General features: G+C 40.7%; 1 protein-coding gene across 1 annotated transcript in view; it reads right to left on the bottom strand.

Moving 5' to 3' along the window:
* LOC126259254 (serine/threonine-protein kinase tricornered) overlaps positions 1–24,616 on the bottom strand; it is a 210,208-nt gene that overhangs the window by 25,093 nt on the left and 160,499 nt on the right. The window contains exons 2-3 of the mRNA XM_049955886.1: positions 10,113–10,248; positions 5,153–5,535 (exon numbers count right to left, since the gene is read on the bottom strand). Of these exons, the coding sequence (XP_049811843.1) occupies positions 5,153–5,535; positions 10,113–10,248 (519 nt within the window). The remainder of the gene's footprint in view (positions 1–5,152; positions 5,536–10,112; positions 10,249–24,616) is intronic.

Below are 24,616 nucleotides of genomic sequence, written 5' to 3'. Positions count from 1 at the left end.
GAGCAGCTCATCGTTATGAATGGCATATGGCCAAATGGTGTTGCTTGTTGATTGTATGTTCCTGATTTGATATGTGACCAGAAAGTTCACTAATGGTTGTAGGAGATCTATTATGGACATGAGAATGTGGCAAATGAACAGTGTGCAAGACATCCAACAACAATGATTACAAATACAGCTGTCAAACATGTGAATGGCAAGATTATCAACAAATTTCGCATGTGTATGGGTGTTGATGTGTTAGCTCTAATTATTGGATGCACTCCAATTCACAGCATAATTAGAAACAGTCTCCATTAACACATCACGGCTATGCAATGCGTGACTCAAACATATTCAAAGAATAGGCATCAGAGCATTACATCTTCTTTGTTAGAAGAACAACATAAAAAGTTCTTTGCCAAACACAGAGGTGGCATTTTTATCTGTGACCTTCCCCACAGCTTTGTGTGTCAAGCTGACTTTGTTGTTAGACCCCTTTAATTAGTCAATCACCACTACTATTTATTTTACATTCACTGCTGGATAAAGATCTATTGGCAAGTTACTTCCTTCAGCTCTACATATCCATTCAACTGTCTTCCATCAGGTCACCATCTGTATATTTTCTTCCATTCAGAAAGCAATATATGCCACCTATCTCACTTTCATCTTCCTTGCCATCATAACTGCATCCTTCCCCTTCAGTCAGTTTCATGATATGTTCGTTCATGCTGCTGTATCTCCTGATAACTCCCAACACACAGCTCTCGACTGCCCACTGAGGAACTTGAGTACGCCCTTGCTTCCAGCTTGTAGTGTATCTACTGAAACCAATCCGAGATGAATTTCTTTTTTTCATCTATCAAACAGTTTTATAATTCTCTTCTGACATTACTTCTACAACGTCAATTTCATTATCTTTCTTATAACTCATCACTTGCATTACACACATAAAGGATCTTTGGAGTGTTTAATAATTTATACAAAACCAAATACGTATGTCACACTTCCTGAAAGGTACTCCGTATAAACCTGTTACTTATAGCCTTTGTAATCTGTTACTATGTATGTGCCTACCATAGCTAACATCACTAATGCTACTGTACTGGCACTCAAATAGAAGAATTCAGTTCAATTCCTTGGGTTGTTGTTGTGGTCTTCCGTCCAGAGACTGGTTTGATGCAACTCTCCATGCTACTCTATCCTGTTCAAGCTGCTTCATCTCAAAGTACATATTGCAACATACATCCTTCTGAATTTGCTTAGTGTATTTATCTCTTGGGCTCCCTCTACAATTTTTATCTTCCATGCTGTCCTCCAATACTAAGTTGGTGATCCCTTGACACCTCAGAACGTGTCCTACCAACCAATCCCCCCTTCTACGCAAATTGTGCCACAAATTCCTCTTCTCCCCAATTCTATTCAGTACCTCCTCCTTAGTTATTTCTTCTTGTCTAAACTATTTATCATCCATGTTTCACTTCCGTACATGGCTACACTCCATACAAATATTTACAGAAAGGACTTGCTGATACTTAAATCAATATTCAATGTTAACAAATTTCTCTTCTTCAGAAACATTTTATATCCTCTCTACTTCGACAATCATCAGTTATTTTGCTTCCCAAATAGCAAAACTCATTTACTACTTTAAGTGTCTCATTTCCTAATCGTAATTTTCCTCAGCATCGCCTGATTTAATTTGACTACATTCCATTATTATCATTTTGCTTTTGTTGATGTTCATCTTATATCCTCCTTTCAAGACACCGTTCATTTTGTTCAAATGCTCTTATAGATCTTTTGCTGTCTTTGACAGAATTACAATGTCATTTGCAAACCTCAAAGTTTTTATTTCTTCTCCATGAATTTTAATTCCTACTCCAAATTATTATTTGTTTCCATTACTGCTTGCTCAATATACAGATTGAATAACATCAGGGATAGGCTACAACCCTGTTTCACTCCCTTCCCAACCACTGCTTCCCTTTCATGCCCTTATGCCCTTCAACTCTTGTAACTGCCGTCTGGTTTCTGTACAAATTGTACAGAATTCCTGGTGATTGAATCTATTTTCATCACCAGTACTTGGCCCATTACAGAAAACAACTGAAGTAACTTTTAGTATTTTCTAGCAAACAATGCCATGTGGCTTTGCTTTATTAAGATCTCTCTCAAGAAAGCTGGTCTATGATTTTTAGTATCTAAAATATGAGTGCCTGTTTCACACTACAGTAATTAGAGCAGAACTGAAGAATTTGAAACACACCCTGGAATAAAGAATTTTCTCTACTGGCAAGATAGAAAATCAACAAGATTAAAATGAACTTGATGCAGATTATACTTGGACTTGCTTGTCTCTGCATTATACATCTGAAATGCATGTAACATTTGGAAGCAGTGTCTGTCTATAGTATGAATCACATGTAGAGTTTAAAGTAACCAGTATGTTATCAAACATTAAATAACTGCAATTAATACTACCATTAATTCTGGATAAATGTAAATTTTGACTAACGCAATACCTCCAAAGTGTGTGCTCACATTTATGCCTGCCTCTTTTGTTGAAGCATGAAGATTCCACAATTCAACTTCCTTCCCACCTCCTGAACTCTATACATTTACACTTGTTTTGTAAATAAAACCGCCTTTTCCTGCTGCTAGTTACTTTATTTATCCCACACACATTCCGCCTTCTCTTGTTCTAAGGAAAACATACCAAAGAAGATGAAACATATAATGGAGTCACAATATTTACGCTGTTAAAAGTAGTGTACGATGAAATAGTAGTATCGAGTGACAAAGGAAAAATAGTCCACCACAAAAAAGAGTGAGAAACTTGGTGAACTGTGTGGGGAAGGCGAGAATACGAATATGTGATTGTGTGGTAGTGATAAAAATGGTAGTGCGACCTCCAAACCAGATGTGAGGAAACACATATCAGCAAATGGTTAATAATTAATTCTTTTACAAAAAAATCATGAAGTGAACTGTTTAATAATCTATAACTACCAAAACTGTATCATTATAGATCCCACTAATGATGCCTTAGAGCAGGAGAAGGCGAAACGCGTATGGGATAAATGAAGTAACTAACAGGAGGAAAAGGCAGTTTTATTTACAAAACAAGTATTTATATGCCTGCTGCAGAGGACGGCCACACAAACAAACGTGTCAATATATTTATATTATCATTAATACACATATAAGCACAATTCAAAACATTAGTAGTCTGACTTGATACTGTCCATTTACCTCAGGGTTCACAAGAAAGAACAGTCCTTGAAAGGATATCACAGATTCATATTCGTCTTCTTCTTTTACTCATATACATGTTCTTACAGAAGGCACAGATTTTTTCCAATATTTGTCAACATTATAGTGGAGAAAACCCATTTAAGGAAAAATATGCCTATTGTAAGAATATAAAGAAAAATATTAACAGCAGCAAGTGTGATTCAGTGACATCTCTTAGTGTACATTTAATGGGAAGGTATTCTTTAAAACTTAACAGAGCGAATGAGAGTTAAAAAAAAAAGTTTACGGTTCTGTGTAACTTATTTCTCTTATTCGACATCAAAACAATACACTGCAACATTGCTGGATGCCTATCAGTTCATGCATGTTATGCAGCCATTTGCTCCAGACTGACTTCTAAACATTCATATTCACTAGACGTATTGTCTGTTTCATAATTGTATATTACCAACTTAAGATGCATCTGAAATGGTAGCAACTGATCCTCTGCACTCACAGTGATGTGTTACTATTATGACGAAGTATCTGGAACTACTGATATTCACCGTATGGAAAATGTAGGTTTCAAACCTTAATCACCCCATCTTAATGGCACACACTCATCAGCCACAATATGCCATTATGTGAAGTTTTCACAGACAATAACTTTCAATTAAAATATTCAAACTAACAATGCTTTTCAGATTCTCAGTTTCAAGATCTATTGGTACACTAAATGAATATCTAGTATTTCATAGATAATGAATACTGACAGTCTATCCACTTTCACAGCTGCCACTTATTTCCTATGCTGTTATTCACACTCAAGTAGCTTGTGGCTAGTTACATCATAAGACAAACTTCTTTTTGATACGTGTGATTATGTTTACAAGAACAAACAATAGCATGTGGTACACTATTAGTAATGTTTTAAGGCAAACATCACATGTAACGAATGGCTAGTCAACAGCAACATTGTTTGGAAACTGAAAGATAAAAGCCCAGAAATATTGTAACATACACTCCTGACAGTACTAGGTAAGTGTAATATGACTGCAGTACTAGAAACTATAGAATACTACACTACTTATATACAGGCTGAGTCAGGAGGAAAGGTACATGCTTTGATGGGTGATAGTATTAGTGATACTGAATAAAAAGCTTCATATGGACTTATGCCTTACTCCGAATGGTTTCCGAGATAGACCACACTTAATATTCACTGTTATTTATTTTCTGTACTATCAAACATTGTCACTGTTTACTATGTGCCACAGCGGTGTAGAGCAAGTTGAGACCAACAGTTTTCATGTGGGACACTTGTGGTCTATCAAGTCAGGAAATACCTCAAATTGGCCTACAAAAACTATGTAAACTACAGCACATGCACGTCGAGAAAGTTTTTCGACATTCCCGCTCTCTCTCCACACAAATCATTAGTTGTAGAGAAAAAAATTGAACAGGACTTTTTTTTTAGGAAATTTGCTATAGTTTGATTTTGTACTGCGACACGTTTTTGCTGGAGGGTGAAGTTTTCGAATTATTCAAGAAAAACGTACAAAAGTGATGTTTAATGTGTTCTATCTCGAAAACCATTCGGAATAGGGCATACATCCACATGAAGTTTTTTGTTGAGAATCGCTAATACTATCACCCCTCCAAGCATGTACCTTTCCTCCTGACTCACCCTATATAATAATAACCACATAATGATGAAGATGATAATAGTATTTTTATACTTTAAAAATGTAAATATTATCATTACAATTTAGTTAGGAGCTGCAGTTCGCTTACAGATATTTGCTAGCACAAATAATTTATTGTTTCTGGAACACTCATCAATGTCGCCTTTGTTTCTATTTAAAAACAACAACAACAACAACAACAACAACAACAACAACAACAACAACTTAGGTAAGTTAACTTAACTAACCTCCTGGAAGGAACTCCATAATAAGGTACAGATTAATAGGATCTTGAAAGCTGTAGTACATTTTCACAACCCACTGATGATCTGCTTCAACTAACACATCCCGCTCTGCGCGCACATGTGCTACTTGTTCCTTTTCTAACATATCAGCCTTTCTTAGTATTTTCATTGCATACACATGTCCTGTATCTTTCTTTTGTACAAGTCGAACCTCTCCAAAAGCACCTCGACCAATCACTTTAAGAGGTTCAAAGTCTTCAACACCAAGTCGCGATCTTTTCAATCGTAAGAATTCGGTCTCCTTCTGCGCATGCTGTTGCCGCTTTTCCTGTTTCTGAGCTTCTGTAAGGCTGTCATCTTTCAGGGATTCTTCCAATTTGGCTAATCTGAAAAAGTTAAAAGCATGCACCACATTTAATGTGCACATTATTTACAGAGAATTGCTCAAAGGATATTTTACATAATTAATAAAATGATGTGCACTTTTATGCAATTGAATGCAAAATTTCCTCTGATTCGCTTCATGGAAAAAAAGGTAAGACTTAGACATATCCAAGGCACGACTGTTGTAACCAGTTAACTGGAATCCCATCTACTCGAGTGTAAATAATGCTGCATTCAAATGTCAAGCAGAGTACGTCAAAAAGAACGCAAAAAATATCTGCATTCATAACTGGCACTTTAACCTTTGCCTCTCAAGCACGAATATGGTTATTGAATAAGGTCTCACTGCAGTTTCAAGCTTTCTTATTATAATTACATTCAAATACTTTCTGCATTTTCTAAATTCAATCTTGTGTTTCACTTAATGGAACCAGTTCAAAATCTTAAAGTCATTCCAGTCTTCCTTGATAATTTGCTAGTTAAACTTTTTTTCTTTTTTGGGGTCAGTTATTTTCGCAAGTATAATGTGAAACAACAAGCTTAATTTATTGGACAGAGGATGACATCACGTGTGGTTAGTGCAGTTATCTGTTCTACACCCTCTGCTGATTAACATTTATACAAGTTGTTTCTCGATGGTATTGGAACACAGCAATATGTTAAATACTTGCATACTTTTGCTATTTATCAATCATTTGTCGATATTAAAACCTGCTTTAACAGTATCATACACAACGTTTGAAATGTCACAAGTTTATAGTACTGATTCTGCAGGAGCTAGATGTTCATAATTATCCAAAACAAGAAGCATTATACATGGAAAAAAAAACCACACACACACACACACACACACACACACACACACACACACACACACACAGAGAGAGAGAGAGAGAGAGAGAGAGAGAGAGAGAGAGAGAGAGAGAGAGAGAGAGAGAGAGGTTTCAGAATATGAAACGCATCCAAGATACATGCAAAAATTTTCTCTTCATATCTCATGTTGAATCAGAACCATCTGCTTTGGAGATCACTCAAGGCATGACAATCTTTGTTTTATAGATAAAATAAATTTCTCTTTCTGAGTAAACACCGATGCCAATTTTATGTGATAGCCATTAAGGATGGAGCAGTTTGGGCAATGTTTCACACATTTTAGTTAAGTGCTGGACTGATCCCTAAGTTCCCCCTCAGGAAATATTACACACTAACTTTGGTTGCATTTTTAATTTAGTGTGTTTTATTACAGTAATGACTTACATACCTGGTAAGCCTGCTATAGACTTTACCTATTGAATTCTTCCATATCGTACAATCATATAATTAACAAATACGTGTACAGTAGTGACATCTAGTGACAAAAACCATTTTGTGGCTACTGTAGAGAATTTTCTTATGAACAGTAGCACTGTTAACAAAATGATTCCTTCGACCCTTCAGCCTAGCATATATCACATTTAAAATGTGTGCAACAACGCCAAACTGATTTTGTATTCATCTTTGATGATGACACTATGGCTACATTATATTAGGACATGTTTTCAGAACAGGTATGCCTCTTCACACTTAAAACACACATTTTACACATGTATGTCAGTAATATTTTCCATTATGGTCTATTTTATTGTTGTAAAGCCATGTATGGAAGTGAAACACGGACAATAAATAGTTTGGACAAGAAGAGAACAAAAGCTTTCGAAATGTGGAGCTACAAAAGAATGCTGAAGATTTGATGGGTAGATCACATAACTAATGAGGAAGTATTGAATAGGATTGGGGAGAAGAAAGGTTGTGGCACAACTTGACTAGAAGAAGGGATCGGTTGGTAGGACATGTTCTGAGGCATCAAGGGATCACCAGTTTAGTATTGGAGGGCAGCATGGAGGGTAAAAATCGTAGAGGGAGACCAGGAGATGAATATACTAAGCAGATTCACAAGGATGTAGGTTGCAGTAAGTACTGGGAGATGAAGAAGCCTGCACAGGATAGAGTAGCATGGAGAGCTGCATCAAACCAGTCTCAGGACTGAAGACAACAACAACAACAACAACAACTTGATATGATAGAAGAAGAAACAGGAGCCTATTTAGAAGAGATGGTGATCCAGTATTAGAATCAGAATTTAAGAGAGCTTTGGAGGACTTAAGATCAAATAAGGCAGAAGGGATAGATACCATTCCATAAGAATTTCAAACATCATTGGGAAATGTGGCAACAAACCAACTATTCAAGTTAGTGTGTAGGCTGTATGAGTCTGGCAACATACCATCTGGCTTTCAGAAAAATATCATCCACACAATTCTGAAGACTGCAATAGCTCACAAGTGCGAGAATTATAGCTCTGCATCCAAGTTTCTGACAAGAATAATATACAGAGGAATGGAAAAGAAAATTGAGGATGTATTAGTTGACAATCAGTTTCACTTTAGTAAAGGTAAATGCACCAAAGAGACAATTCTGATGCTGTGGTTGATAATGGAAACAAGACTAAAGAAAAATCGAGACACATTCATAGGATCTGTCTACCTGGAAAAAGCGTTCAACAATGTAAAATGGTGCAAAATGTTCGAAATTCTGAGAAAAATAGAGATAAGCTACAGGGAGAGATGGTTAATATAGAATATGTGCAAGAGCCAAGAAGGAATAATACGAGTGGATGATGAAGAAGGAAGTGCTTGGATTAAAAAAGGGAGAGGTGTAGTCTTTTGCTCCTACTGTGCTATCTGTATACTGAAGAAGCAATGATGGAAATAAAAGAAAGATTTAGGAGTGGAATCAAAATTCAATGTGAAACGATATCAATTATATAATTCACTGATGACATTGCTATCCTGAGTGGAAGTGAAGAAGAATTATATGATCTGCTGAATGGAATGAACAGTCTAATAAATACAGAATATGGTTTGAGAGTAAATGAAAGAAAGACGGAAGTAGTAAGAAGTAGCAGAAATGGGAACAGCGATAAACTTAACATCATGATTGATGGTCACAAAGTAGAGTAAGTTAAGGAGTTCTACTACCTAGGCAGCAAAATAACTAATGACAGATGGAACAATAACATCAAATGCAGACTAGCACTGGAAAGAAAAGGGCATTCCTGGGCAAGAGAAGTCTACTACAATGAAGCATAGGTCTTCATTTGAGGAAGAAATATCTGAGAATGTACATTTCAAGCATAGCATTATATGACAGTGAAAGATGGAATGTTGGAAAACCGGAACAGAAGAGAATCTAAGCATTAGAGATGTGGTGCTACAGACAAATGTTGAAAATTAGGTAGGCTGATAAGGTAAGGAATGAGGAGGTTCTGTGCAGAATCAGAGACGAATGGAATATTTGGGAAACACTGACAAGGAGAAGGGACAGGATGATAGGACATCTGTTAAGACATCAGGGAATGACTTCCACGCTACTAGAGGGAGCTGTAGAGGGCAAAAAATGTAGAGGAAGACAGAGACTGGAATACATCCAGCAAATTGTTGAGGATGACTGAGATGAAGAGATTGTTGGCACAGGAGAGGAACTCGTAGCAGGCTGCATCAAACGAGTCAGACAACTGATGAGGGGAAGAAGTGTGTGTGTGTGTGGGGGGGGGGGGGGGGCGCACAGCCGGTTCACTAGTTGTATTTGTGTTTTTCCCCACGTTTGGTAGTCTAAAGACCCAACAATTTTGTGATGACAGACAGACAGACAGACAGACAGAGAGAAATTTATTCTATGCTTTCTGGGTAATTGTTCTATTCGCAACGTATCTTGTGTTGCAAACTAACAGTTGAACTACAACAACATACAGACCAAAGTTCACACGGTTCTTAAGTTAACAAGAAGTAAAAGTAAAAATAAGTTCTGCCAAATCATGAAAACAGCAGACCTCATATGGGATGAATGCTAAAAAATGGAAACCATGGAAAACATGAGCTAGAATAGTGACACCAGAAATCTAACAACAGCCCTCACACACATGCTCCCACCATTCCACGTCCTGTTTGGTTTTTTTCACCCTACTGAAGAAGCAACTCTCCAACATACATAATGAACTAATATTCCTTATTACACAGGGCTATGTCTTCTCAAATACAGTCATAGTGTGAAACACTTTAAATGCAAATCAATTCTATGCAACTTTTGTTACTTGTCATGAAGTATGGGATCAGATGGGAGGTAAGCTATAATCTGCTGACAATGGATGACACTAGTATTTGCACTGAAATATATAAATATGAAGTGTCACCACTAATTGAATGTAAACATATTACACGAGGCACTTTAATATAAATTGAATGGTTCACTATTTTCTTAACAACAGGTGTCATGATTTAAAGTGACATGAGGATTGACTTAACCGACAATAGAAACCTCAGCAAAAGTAAATAAAAAGTAGTGAATACTGCACTACAAGTAAGTTTCTCACACAGAACAGTAGCCTCTTAAATTATGATTTATAAGCCAGAATAAATTAAGAAAACAAACAGAAAGAGAATGAAATGTTTCACCCCTCTGTTTCTGTGCAGGATATGTGGACCCAAATAAATTTACTGAAAAGAATATCTAATAAATAAAAATTCACTTGCAAAATACGAACCTCTGTTTTCGCTCAATATGCTGAGCAATGAGATTGCTATAGTAATTCTCCAGTGTCACTTTGGCTTTGGTTGCTTTATCCAGTGTGTGACCGCTGAAGCGGGCAGTGTTCTCTGTTGCAGTCATTTCCAGGACTCCTGAAACATTTATGTCACCTCAGTAAACACACTGCAGCTTTAGTGAGCACAAGCTTAACAACTAATTAGTGGTAGGAACAACATTTCATAATTTGTTGCTGAAAAGGAAAGAACTTTCCCACAGACAACGCAAATGAATAAATTGGTGAAGTGCTGCTGATCGAGCCCTAGCCAAAGAGATGTCTGAGAACATAACAGCCTGAAACACAGTGTTCACTTCTTACTGTACTTCCAATATATCAAAGTGATTTGTTTTCTTATTTACGCCAAGCAGTATTTGTTATGATCCAAATACTGCACCATATAGCAATTTTACAAGTGGACACTCCCACTAGAGTGGATAACAAATGCCTGAACAGGATTACCATTGTTATAGAAAAACTGTTGGCATTGGAAACAGCTTCCAATCATCTCAGAATGGATAAACACAGGTCCTGTATGGTTTTCTACGAACTCTTACATGATTACTCGTGGAAAATAGTGGCAAGTTCAGTTAACAATGATGGGGGGACAATAGTGAAAACACACCCTTCACTCCAAAGTAGACCATAAAGGCTCCATAATACTGGCATCCATTGCTGCCCAAAAAACCAGTCCTGCATAGTGCAAGCTGCGTAAACAAGGGCCCTGTCATTTTCGAACACATCACCACAGGGGAACAAACACTGTACCATGGATCAGACATGATCAGCCAAAATGACCACATAATCCATGACAATAATGTGTCACTGCAGGGTATCTATGGGGGACCATGGAATACCACAAATGGCTGTCCAAATCACCACCAAACTGCTGCCATATTTCACTCTTGGGATGTAAGACAGCAGGCAACAAGATTGACTTAACCAAATGATTTTCTTCCCTTGATCCATAGTGCAGGCTTTATGGCTTCAGCATGTTTTCCTGTTTCAGGCATCTGCATAATGATATGCAGCTTTTGAATTACAGTTCACTCTAAATTCCAGCTTATGGAGCAGCCTTTGTGTTCTTTTGGTGCTGACAGGGTTCGCAAGTGCGAAACTCAGTTCTGTAGTGGCCTTTACAGCTGTTCTCCCCTCAATCCGTTTTGCCACAGTCCTCTCAATGACGATCCACCACGATCAATCAAGAAACACCTTCATCTGCATTGTGACTTAGTGGATAATATTTTTCTGTTTACCCTGTAGACAGTATAAATCTTCTTACGGGACCTCTTTAAATACCAAATACTTTAACTACCTTAGTTACAGAAACACCCACCATAGACGCACCATCAACTTACACAAATTCAAAGTCACTTACATCTGACAATGTATTCACAACTACACACAACAAACACTTGCAATGTATTGAGGACACTACACAGGTGCCCTTCATGGTCAAAAATGAAATGGGTCAATCAAAATGCTTCCATTTGATGGCGTTGCTGCACCATATAGGCAATTTAGTGACACTCCAATGCTGGTGTTTAAGCACTGATGTGTAGGCAAGAAATTAGTGTGGCATTCGTATTTTTCCAACATGCATGCGGTAAATGCGAAAATGTCACCTACGGCGATGTTATTACGAAATGCGTCCAAACAGGACTATGCACTTTTCTTGGCTTCCAAAGGCCAAACACTTATAGACATCCATTATGGAATGAAAAATGTACATGGGGCTATGGGGCAGTGGTGTCATCCATTGTCTCCTCGTCCCACGAAGTTCAAGAGCCAGCCTCCTGCTGGAAAGGTGATGCTCACCCTGTTCTTTGGTTACTGTGACCCATCACTTATTCATTTTAAGAAACCTGGTTCCTCTATCACTGGGAAATGGTAACCTTGCAATTATCACAGCTTCCGTCACTTAAGAAAGGCCTTGGAGGGTCGATTCCTGTTGGACAAGGACCGTAGGATCCTACGCAGTGCCGTAGGGGACCGCACCGCCACTTCCCAGCAAATTAGGGACACTGTTGCTCCTGGGGTATCGGCGAGGACCATTCGCAACCGTCTCCATGAAGCTGGGCTACGGTCCCGCACACCGTTAGGCCGTCTTCCGCTCACGCCCCAACATCGTGCAGCCCGCCTCCAGTGGTGTCGCGACAGGCGTGAATGGAGGGACGAATGGAGACGTGTCGTCTTCAGCGATGAGAGTCGCTTCTGCCTTGGTGCCAATGATGGTCGTATGCGTGTTTGGCGCCGTGCAGGTGAGCGCCACAATCAGGACTGCATACGACCGAGGCACACACGGCCAACACCCGGCATCATGGTGTGGGGACCGATCTCCTACACTGGCCGTACACCACTGGTGATCGTCGAGGGGACACTGAATAGTGCACGGTACATCCAAACCGTCATCGAACCCATCGTTCTACCATTCCTAGACCGGCAAGGGAACTTGCTGTTCCAACAGGACAATGCACGTCCGCATGTATCCCGTGCCACCCAACGTGCTCTAGAAGGTGTAAGTCAACTACCCTGGCCAGCAAGATCTCCGGATCTGTCCCCCATTGAGCATGTTTGGGACTGGATGAAGCGTCGTCTCACGCGGTCTGCACGTCCAGCACGAACGCTGGTACAACTGAGGCGCCAGGTGGAAATGGCATGGCAAGCCGTTCCACAGGACTACATCCAGCATCTCTACGATCGTCTCCATGGGAGAATAGCAGCCTGCATTGCTGCGAAAGGTGGATATACACTGTACTAGTGCCGACATTGTGCATGCTCTGTTGCCTGTGTCTATGTGCCTGTGGTTCTGTCAGTGTGATCATGTGATGTACCTGACCCCAGGAATGTGTCAATAAAGTTTCCCCTTCCTGGGACAATGAATTCACGGTGTTCTTATTTCAATTTCCAGGAGTGTATTTACATGCATGCATTTCTTGCAGCGTTTCCATATTTTTGTCCAATGCCTGCATGTGCTAAGTGTGATGTTAAAACTAGGAGAATTAATCGGTCAGGACAAAAAGCACTTTGAGACATAGTATCCAAGCACAGTAATGAACATGAGACATAGTATCCAGGCACAGCAATGAACAGCGTGTGTTCTTCTGAAACCACACTTTCTGATGTTTGATTATCATCTCGGGTAACTACAGCGACATTCATAATTTTGCCTGTGTCTGTACATCAGATACCACGTTAACTATACCCAAATCGTTCAACCATGTAGTTCTCCCTGGTATTTTTTATTTAATTTTGGAATACTTGTATCCGGCAGAACTAAGAATATCAGGAGGCAAATAAAGTTTTAGTTTGGTCCCCAAATTGTGAAGGACAAAGCAGACTACTATAACTTTGGCAACTGAAGTAAGCGAAAAATTTCTAAGTTCTTGATCAGATGTGTATATTTCCTATGCAGGTTACTCATGTAGGACATGTCACAACGTGCAGCGGTGTAGTGGGTAAGAACAGTTAGATAAACGCGTGTATGTCCGCCACACGAGTGGTGGTGTCCTCACAAATATTTCAGCAAAAGTGGTATAAACCGGCCAACTACATCCCTGCAATCAAGAAAAATGGACTTATTTTTGTAATTTAGTAGTTCAACGGAAATATTAAAGCAGCCGATATCGCCAGTGTGCTTTGACCCGTTAAATTTCCGTAGAATCTGAGCCATACGTAGCTTACAGTTATTCTGACTACTACACACACAACGGCGTTACCAATTCTGAAATAAACAATTTTTCAACCTAATCCAAACTTCAGGCTATGCTATAGATAAATTTGTTGCCAACACAAGTATATTCCAAAGAGTAATGTATTAGCGAAACAGAACAGTTAATGTTCTGTTCCATTTGTTTGCACATGTCCTGTCACGTAATCTCTCTACATCAGGGCCAATGCCGACGTCCTGTATCAATCCACTCTACTTCAACGGTTTTGATCGGCTTAGACAATTGTTGGGTCGATCTCGTAACCACACTCGCCGGTGATTGTTTCTTTTTATCACAGACGCACAGGTACTACAAGCGCAAACGAAGTTGACAATCGGCGCGTCAGCCGGTGGGAGCGACCGTAAAGACATTTCCCCATTTATAGCCGCTCCCATCAGCCACCGCGCCGAGTGTCAACTTCGTTTGCGCGTCTATTACATACTTGGTCAGCTAAGCGAGCACAAATCCTAAGTTTACATGGGTCAGAAACATCTGGTGACCAGCGTGACGTGGAAGGCTGAGTGCCTAAAGCCTCGGTTACACTATGGAGAATGGAATCGAACACGGCTAAGGAGCATCAGCAAATGGTTCACAAGCGTTCACTACAATTCGCTTGTATCTGCGAGCAAAGGTTTACAACGGAGAGAACAAGACAGAACGGACTTAGATGGCCAACACTACGAACCCCTATTTTTTGCGGTATAATTGATACACCAGTTTCGTACTATTCAAAGCCATTTATAGCCACGGTGCGAAACTGTGACATTCAGATATGATTATTTTGTATCGCGAGAATTCTGTTTTTGACAAGGCAAGGAAAACGGAATAGGAACAGAAAACAAGATACTGTATGAATTTTAACGCAGGTCTGAAAAGTAAAATCGCAGCTTCAGCCTTCAGCATTGTTGCAAAACCTTGCACGTATGGCGGCTGACGCTTTACAGTGGCTTTTCACTGCAATTTAGGGGGAAATTTAAAAGAAGGGCACAAACTAAAGAAACGTCAGCATTTACATTATGTTTCTTAGCAACAGTATATAATTAGATTAGTAACTGTCACGCATTTCGAAATGCTGCTATCTCGTAGACCGTTCCCGATATCTGCAGTGAAACACTCAAGGATTTTACTGAAGCACGTTAAGGAAGATAATGTCACTGTATAATTAATGTAATGTGAAATACTCATAAGAACTGACACATAGACTACTTGATGAAATCTGCTACACAGGGTGTTACAAAAAGGTACGGCCAAACATTCAGGAAACATTCCTCACACACAAAGAAAAGATGTTATGTGGACATGTGTCTGGAAACGCTTAATTTCCACGTTAGAGCTCATTTTAGTTTCGTCAGTATGTACTGTACTTCCTCGATTCACCGCCATGATTTCATACGGGATACTCTACCTGTGCTGCTAGAACATGTGCCTTTACAAGTACGACAACATGTGGTTCATGCACGATGGAGCTCCAGCACATTTCAGTCGAAGTGTTCGTACGCTTCTCAACAACAGATTCGGTGACCGATGGATTGGTAGAGGCGGACCAATTCCATGGCCTCCACGCTCTCCTGGCCTCAACCCTCTTGACTTTCATTTATGGGGGCATTTGAAAGCTCTTGTCTACGCAACCCCGGTACCAAATGTAGAGACTCTTCGTGCTCGTATTGTGGACGGCTGTGATACAATACCGCCATTCTCCAGGGCTGCATCAGCGCATGAGGGATTCCATGCGACGGAGGCAGGATGCATGTATCCTCGCTAACGGAGGACATATTTTGAACATTTCCTGTTACAAAGTGTTTGAAGTCACACTGGTACGTTCTGTTGCTGTGTGTTTCCATTCCATGATTAATGTGATTTGAAGAGAAGTAATAAAATGAGCTCTAACATGGAAATTAAGCGTTTCCGGACACATGTCCACATAACATATTTTCTTTCTTTGTGTGTGAGAAATGTTTCCTGAAAGTTTGGCCGTACCTTTTTTGTAACACCCTGTATAGCTTTGTAAAGTGTGATCGATGGAAAAGCTATCTCTAGTTATTCGGTTATTATATCAAAAGCTCCTAAATTTCGTGATGAAATTCATGCTAACTTGAACCTAAGCCTCGAGAATGATCAGGTCTACCGGGTATTTTTAATTTTACATTAATCAACATATTCGTATTATTTACTTTCAAGGGACTTAATTATGCTGTGCCGTTTTCATAATAAAATACAAAAGCTTGCGCCTCTTTCCGCCGGATCCGCTTAATGGACGAAAGCAACGAACGTCCCCACTCGGGATCTTTGAGTGCTTCGGCAATTTCCAACCAAGAATGTGTCTTTTGTTGAACTGTGTATCTCTCTAATACCACAAGCACCTATGATATCCACATTCTTCTTCTACCAAAATTACATTCTCTCCCGAACATTCCATGCTTCACGCAACTCGCGTTCAGCAACGGATGTAGTTCGCCAGCAAAACAGCAAACGAATGCGCTCTGTGCTCCGAGAGGCGAAGATGCGAACTTCCTTTGAAGTTTGAACAGGGAAAACAATAAACGTCAAGCGAGGTCTCAATCGTATCGAACGCCTACGTCACGAAAACAACTCCCCAACGTCGTAACTTTTTGCAACCCCGTCATAATATGATCGATACATCCACTGTGATTCACACCTTCAATATCTTACAGCTCTGCGACACCGAACTGTTCATGAAGATTAGAAACACAGCTACTCGTGCAATACAAATTAAGCAAACAGGATGGGAAAGTGTTCTTCGCCTTTTAAAGCCAAGATGCACTAGTGTCTTCAGTATAATTTCCGACATTTCACTGGAAGATCACAGTAACCGACACTATCAGCCGCGATCCCCTGGGTGGAATGGAACAGGGACGGCATCTGCTGCAAGACAGCGGCACGTCGTCAGTGGAAGACGCCCGTAAGGGAGAAAGAAAGCCTGTCCAGTAAGAAAAATCCAGTTTGCAACCTCTGTGTACGACCACAACTGACCTGCTTCGTTACACCTGTACAGGTACCCGAATTACGTACCACACGGTACCACGGAATGTCTCTTCAGGAAACGACATCGCCGCCAAAAAAAAGAAAAAAAACATGCGTCGTCGTAGAAAACACATGACATACTATATTGTTCAGAATATGGTAACTTTTATGGATATGATCAGCAACCATTATAATTCGATTTTCGAAGGGCGGTTTTCGTTTAATCAATGTGGCAAACGTCTGAGAACATCGTTGCAGGTATCAGAAGGCAAAAAACACACGCATCCTCTCATTCTGGTGAATATGAAGACGTCACTATTCATTATGGATATGGTGTGGTGTCCTGTCGGGTGGGTTTCACAAAACAATTCGGCCCATCTTGTATTGCTACAATGAACTTGACGATGCAGATCAAAAAGCAACAATGGGCGAATTGTCGAACGGCGCTATAACGGTATATTTGTGGAGCACCATGTTCGAAAGATCTATTTGAATATCACCACGAAATGAAAATAGCCTTATAAACGAAATACATATATCTGAAAACCAGACTGGCTCCAGTATCTGACGGAAATGTGAGACCCCAATTAAAAATTTAAGAAAGTAGTGCGTCGTGACTGGATGTATTTAAAGAGGTTATGTGAATTCGTGCGGTAAGCAAGGTTCAAGTGAACACATTGCGCTTCACTAGGCATCTTTCTACTGGAGGAAGTATACCATCACCACTTTCTTTTACACTGGAAAAGCAGTTAACTTCGAACCACTGAGCAAGTGGCATTTTCCCACAATAACAGATCACTGTCAGAGGTGGAAGAAGGGATAAATGACAGGAGAGAATTCTTCTACCGACCGGAGACTGAACTTTGGTCCTTTGAGTTACACATCAAGTTAAATTTTTCCGAGTCCTGATGCGCTTGACTCGAATTACTCATGGTGTGGACTCAAGAACATCCTGCACAGACCTGTTCAAAGAACTTGGGACACTAACTATTGCTTCCCAATGTATTTATTCCTTAACGAAATTTACCATAAATAACGTACTTCTCTCTCAAACCAATAGCTCCACTCACAGATTTAATACTAGAAGTAAGACTAATCTACAGTAAGATTTAACGTCACTTCCTTTGACCTAGAAAGGTGTCCATTATTCAGGAACACACGTTTCCAGTAACTTGCCAAGAGCCATAAAAAGTTTAACTACTAAGTTCATTTCCAAAACATCTTTAAGTGCATTGCTGGCCACCCAAAATGCAACACCCTGAAGAAAGCATCAAAATCAAGTGAACTCTGCAGTATGTGTTTGCGGCTACGAGAGAGACATGTTTAGGATTTCAGCACAGACGCACATCATGGGCGCCAGTAGCACCACCTGCAAGCGCTGTAGAAGCCGAACAGACGGCCTTGTGAACGTACTGGAATGTTCTTTCGAGAGGGTGTTGAGCGTAAGCAGTTTCAGTAAGCTTCGCAGAGGACAGCTAGAGTCTTTCGAGCACCTGTCGGAGTTCAACCGAGGTAGAATAGTTGCCTATAGGGATTGCGGACCATTCTTCAGAGAAACTGGTGATCGTGTCGGACGGAACCAAGCAGCCTGTGATGCGAATCTGTAATCGCAGGACGACGAACCGACGGGACCGATTGCACCTACCTCGTACCACTATACGTGGTGACAGGTTTATTGGGCGCATAGCAGTGATGGATGGCTCTGCCACATCACGAATTATATCACAACAAATTCTGTCTGTTGCGCAACAAGCATGTCCGCGCATATCACTCGACGGCGTTTGCAGCAGAGTGGACTGTCCGCCAGGCGCCAATTGTTGCGTTTACCATTCAATCAACACATGTGTTTGCACCGGCAATAGTGCGATGAACAACGGACATTGACAATCGAATGGAACGACACTGTTTTTACCACTTTGCGGTGACACTGAAAATATTTGTAGTCCGAAGATCGACCCGAGGTGACTTAAAGGCACAAACTGCAGCACTGAGTTTCCTCGCCAGTCGTTTCCAGCTACTTTGTTAAGTAAATTTATTCTTGAGCCAAGCTTTTTCGACAGGTTCGTAAACTGCACGAATGAGCATCACACCTATATATTCGTACTGCGCGCTTCTGCATTATGGAGACAGAACGCGGCAGCTGCCTCTGGAGCAGCTACGTGAACACAGGTTGAGCGAGTCCTACCCATCAGCCGCTGGTGCACCAGTACGGAGACAGGGCCTGTTTATGCTTCAGGCTCTTTGCTCGCACATCGCCGTCATCGCCGCATTTAACCTACAACATCGCTGTAACGTCCGATCTGCACCAAGCGAGGGCTGCAAGTTTGTTTGTGTTAGTAGCGGGTCACTCCCAGTACTGCCGATGGTAAGTTGACTTGCTTGTTACGCGGTTTCTCGGGTACCGTATGCAGACACAGCAGAAAGCTATCTGGGACCATATGCAAGTGATAATCAGTACTGCATTATACTGGATAACGTAAGCATTTTTTTTTTGTCATGTCGCTGTTTCGCCTTCCTTCCAGGATGAATGTGTACATGTGGCAGAGATAGTAGACGAAGCAGATACAGGCAAAACGTGACCGAATACTTTCTCAAAATGAGTACCAATCGCTCTTCCACAGAAACTGTGTTAATCCCAGCAATACCAGAAGGGAGTGAGTGAGTGAGTGAGTGTGTGTGTGTTTCGTACCTTGTGCCCACCTTTCGAACATACTGTAATCTGGTCAGTAACACTAATTTAAAATTTTGAAAACAATGTTTATTATTTCTATTAATTCTTCTACCTGATTCCCTAAATGTTTTCAATTTTTCACGTAAACAAAAAATTTTGACCAGAGGTTGAAAATACCGTTACAGTTGTAAGGTTCTTTTTATTTCGAATTAAAAGAACCTTACAACTGTAGCGGTATTTTCAACCTTTAGTACAATGCTCAGTTGCGGATGTTCCTCCGACAGGATTGTCTGTTGCAAAAATGCGAGTCTCAATGGTAGATGGCACTTTCCCCAATGAACGTCGTATTCAATATTATCAGGATCTCACCTGTACATCGGATCTCTCTTTAAAAAAATTCGTTAATTGCTAACTTTTATTCACAACACAGTTTATAATTTTTTTAGGACTACCCCTCCCCCCTCCCGTAGGGTAGTACAAGTTACTGAAAATGCGGTGATGTTGCTACGAGTGTGCTGAAAGGTATTTTCATGTCCTGGATCCTACTAGCACATCAATACTCTTTAAAAAGTACATCGCTAATTTAAGTTTACAACAATAAACGAATTAGGTTTTAGTCTGTGTGGGTAATGCGCGTTACGAAAAATGCGTTGATTTTGCTTGCGTTAGTAATGTTGGGCAGAATCTTCCCGTGTTCAACTATTTCTGGTTCGACAATATTTAAATTGTACTAGATAGTTTTACGGGATGGTGCTGTCAAAAGCGACGTGAATTTTTTATCTTTCGTTACAACTGGTAAGAAACCCATCGTGTCAAAGTTCTGCGTTCGAAGGGCAGCCAATAATCTCATTCTTCTCCCGAACTAATCACTGTTACTGTTGTAAGAAGATGCAGAGAACATCGTTTCCGCTTCACGTAACTCTAAGTCATCCACTGAACCAGCGATGCGAACAGGTGCAGGGTAAATGCGATGTGCCAGCAGCGAGGCTGTAGCGTAAACATACCCTATGGGTGTGTATTGGGCAACTCACTGGGTCCAAGGACGAGGGCCGGTGTGGACGGCGGGGCGCACCTGTGAGTGAGTCAGCAGCAGTGCCCACCCACGCAGGCGCGAGGCCAGCAGAAGCCTCGGGCGCTCCCGGCCGGAGGCTACTCGGCCGCTGCTACCACAAGCGCCTTCACCAGGTCCCCAAGGACGGTAACCACATTACAACACTTCCTGAAGACACCATTGCGCGCGGTCCAGCAGATACGAGGTGTGTGAGAAAAGTACTGTGATTTTTTTATCTACCCAACTTTTTATTTTTTTCGAACATCAATATTGTTCCCTTCGAAGTAGTTCCATTCAGCAGCTGTACATAGACGGAGTCGTCGTTCGCCGTCTTGACAGCAGCGCTTAAAGACTTTAACTGGTAGAGCCTTTATGATGTCGGCCACATTCTTTTGAATGTTCTCGTGAGTCACTAAATGACGTCCTATTAAGACACTTTTCAATTTCGGGAGAAGAAAATAGTCACGCAGACCCAGACCAGGTGAATAGGCGCTGTAGAATATCAGGCACGCCGTTTGAAGTCAAAAATTCCGTGATGCAAGTGGCCGTGTGATATGTGGCGTTGATGATGCAGCATCCACTTAAGATGGTGGAGACTGTCTACAACTGCCAAGTATAAACTGTGAGCAGTGAAGTGCACATAACGTGCTTTTGGTTGTCTACCCAAAACTAACTTTTTTCGTCCTTCGAACTTACCTCTCATATTCGAGGCACCATCATAGCGCTGTCCTGTTAAGTTATCCGTTGACACATAAAGACGAGCAAAAATGTCTTTTAAAGTACTAAACGGAGTTTGTGATTCAGTGTTGGGAGTCTCGTATAAGCCAATAAATTCTTCGTTGATGATTAAGGAATCATCAAAAGTACGAATACAAAATGACTCTTGTTCGTGAATCGAAGAATCACTTGTTTCGTCAACCACAATAGGAAAATGTTTAGTCTTCCTGACTTAAGCCAATACCTTTCTCAACACAGACTTTCGTAGCAGATCAGCGACCTCGTTTTGAATGTCGTGGGACATCCACTTATACCCCGAACGCCCTAACCAATCTTTAAACTCAGGCATGTCATTCTTTCGGAGTTCCAACAATTGAAAAAAATTTGAGTTTACATCTTCGTGCCCTCTAATCGCTAGTCCTTGTCGGCACAAATGGCACGGTAGTAAAAGTTGTCTTAAGAGCTAAACGGCCTTTCTTCATATCACTATCCAACTGTTCATTCAACTGGGAGACCACACTTCGGTTAGTGATACAATTTAGTTTCAGAACACCTTCTTTATGTGTAACGTATTTTCATGAAGACGCAATTCTTCCAGTGCCTTTTTTTCACTTAGAAAACCCTACGGAAGTAAATTAATCATCTTGTTTTGAAGAAAATTGTAATAGATTTTGTAGCATCTGCCTCTTTGCAGGTTTTGCGAAAAAACTTTTTCGGTAGATGTTTCATATTCTAGCCATTTAGATTTGATCAACCAAGTCTTCTGAAATGGTCTTCCCTTACCGGATTGTCCAGGTTTCGGCTGTGAACGGTTTTCGCCTGAAGACAACGAAGCAATTGCCGGCACAATAATTGTTGGAGGTTGACTTACATTATCAACAACTTCGAAGGGCGCCTTTTTTGGTAACAAATTTATTCATTGCGAACTTAATTCACAATATACAGAGAGACTAAAGTAAACGAATTAAATATAGTCATATAAAATAGTCCACTGGACACTAAAGTCTGAACACTAAACACGTCTGCAGCATGCACTGAACGAAACTGTCCACACTGCGACAGCTGGGAGGGCCTTATATAGCCGCAAAGTTGTAAAATCTCGAAGCGTCAAGGTGACGCGAGGCGAAGGGTTCCAGGCGCTTCTGCTCCAGTCCTTTTCATGTCGCCGCGGCCGCAGCGCTCGCCGGCCGGCTAGAGATTTCACCCGACGGTTCGCTCACCGGGACAAATTCTAAGTGTGCCCGCAGCACCGTAACACTATCACAATTCACAACACTCGTTTTCAGTTAACCGGCTTACTACCGTAATAATTGTTTCAATTCATTACTTAATGTATTTTTAAAGGTAACTATCGTCAAACAAGGGGTTGTTGGAGGAGGAGACCAGACAGCGAGGTCATCAGTCTCATCGGATTACGGAAGGATGGGGAAGGAAGTCGGTCGTGCCCTTTCAAAGGAACCATCCTGGCATTTGCCTGGATCGATTTAGGGAAATCACGGAAAACCTAAATCAGGATGGCCAGACGCGGGATTGAACCGGCGTCCTCCCGAATGCGAGTCCAGTGTGGTAGCCACTGCGCCACCTCGCTCGGTGTCAAACAAGGGAAATAAGAAATTCCAATATAATTCTGTGATTTTAAAAAGCATAATATAACTAATAATTTTCTTAAATTATTGGGGCGGTTCGAGCCCCCTCAGGCCCCATAGAGTTGGCGCCTGTGCTCCCTATGAATGTCTCTCGTACGCGCTCCACATTGACTAACTCACACTGGGACGTCCGCTTCTCTTTGCCGGGCACAAGCAACGAATTTGTTGTACCATTGGTAAATAGCCTTCCTTGTTGGTGGCTTCTTACCGTACTTGGTTCTAAACATCCGCTGAACAGCTGTAGCACACTTGTTTTTTCGAACTCCAACACCCAGAAAGCTCGCTCCGCACCTGAACTCGCCGTGTTTGCGACTTGAGCTATCGGCAAATTACCAAACTACGCTATGGCGGTATACATGAAAAAAAACTGAGTTTCTCTTCAAAATGACATATGTATGATATCTGTACAATGTTTGGTTATTGTGCAATAGATAATTGAAAGTGTTCCCAGACTTTGTGTACACCCTGTACAGTACAACAGAAACCTACCATATTGCGTCACAAGTAAATAAGTATAAGCTTCCGAATTGTGTCGTTTCCAGTAAGTAACCTACGTGTTCTTTACTAAATAAACCGTGAAAACAAAAGAAGGGACAAAAGGAAAGAGACTCAAAGCAAGTGAAGCAGCAAGGACAATTTTTTAAGTTATACGTTTAGAATAGGTCACTTTTACTGAAGGTGTTCGAAAATAGAAAGCCTATCGGAAAGATGTACAGCAATGGCCGTCTACCGACAAGGCTAGGACGGGTAAGCCCGATCGCCGCACGTGCGGCGAGGTGCGCGATCTGGTGTGCAACATAAATGTCCAGTTTTGCGGTATTTCCAGACATTTGCGGCCCGATATGTCTTCCATTAAATTACTTTTCTCGGCGTCACCTACATCGCTTCCGGAGTTTCTAAACGTTAATAAGAATCACCCTATATTTTAAAACTGTGAAAAATATAGTTGTTTTTAATTATTTCTTATATCAGATTCCGTAACTGTTTTGAATTTTTCAGTTCAACATAACCCAAAAAATTTCAGAAATTGAAATCTCAGCATTACATGTGACTTTTCGCAAACAAATGTAATTCATATGTTCACGTTCACGACTCTTGTTACACATCTGTATATTTTCAAAAAGTATGCTGTGAATGAAAGTTAACGATAATTAACGAAATCCATTTTTCCCCTCTGTGTTCACATTACGGAAAATTCGTTACTACTACTACTACTACTACTACTAAGATTGTGTTGGAAGATATTTTCAGGTTCTGGACACTTCTTATACGTCATTAACTATTTAAAAATTATGGTGTTAGTGAAAATTAAGAACGAACGAACTGTTTTTGTGGTGGGCACAAAGAATCCCCTGCCCTCCGTCCCCGAAGTAGTACGCATTATGAAGATGATAATGGTATTGCTAGGGTTAATAGGCCAGATATAAAACAGCTGATGCCAAAATTACGCGTTATGCAAACTAGAGGTGATCGTGTTTTGTACCCACATCATTATGCCAAGTGCGACCATGAAGAATGTGATCTGGCAACGTTAGTTTTCCCTGGAGTCTCCACCGTGATGCTGTACGTTGAAGGTGACAAATGTCATGGGACACCACTTAACATAGTGTCGGACCACCTCCTGCCCAATGTAGGGTAGTAGCAACTGGACGTGGCGTGGACTCAACTAAACGTTGGAAGTCCCCTGC

Source organism: Schistocerca nitens, chromosome 5 (genome assembly GCF_023898315.1).
Source record: "Schistocerca nitens isolate TAMUIC-IGC-003100 chromosome 5, iqSchNite1.1, whole genome shotgun sequence".
Classification (NCBI taxonomy): domain Eukaryota; kingdom Metazoa; phylum Arthropoda; class Insecta; order Orthoptera; family Acrididae; genus Schistocerca; species Schistocerca nitens.
Note: the sequence above shows the minus strand (reverse complement) of the source record. Positions and strands in the feature narration are given on the sequence as shown.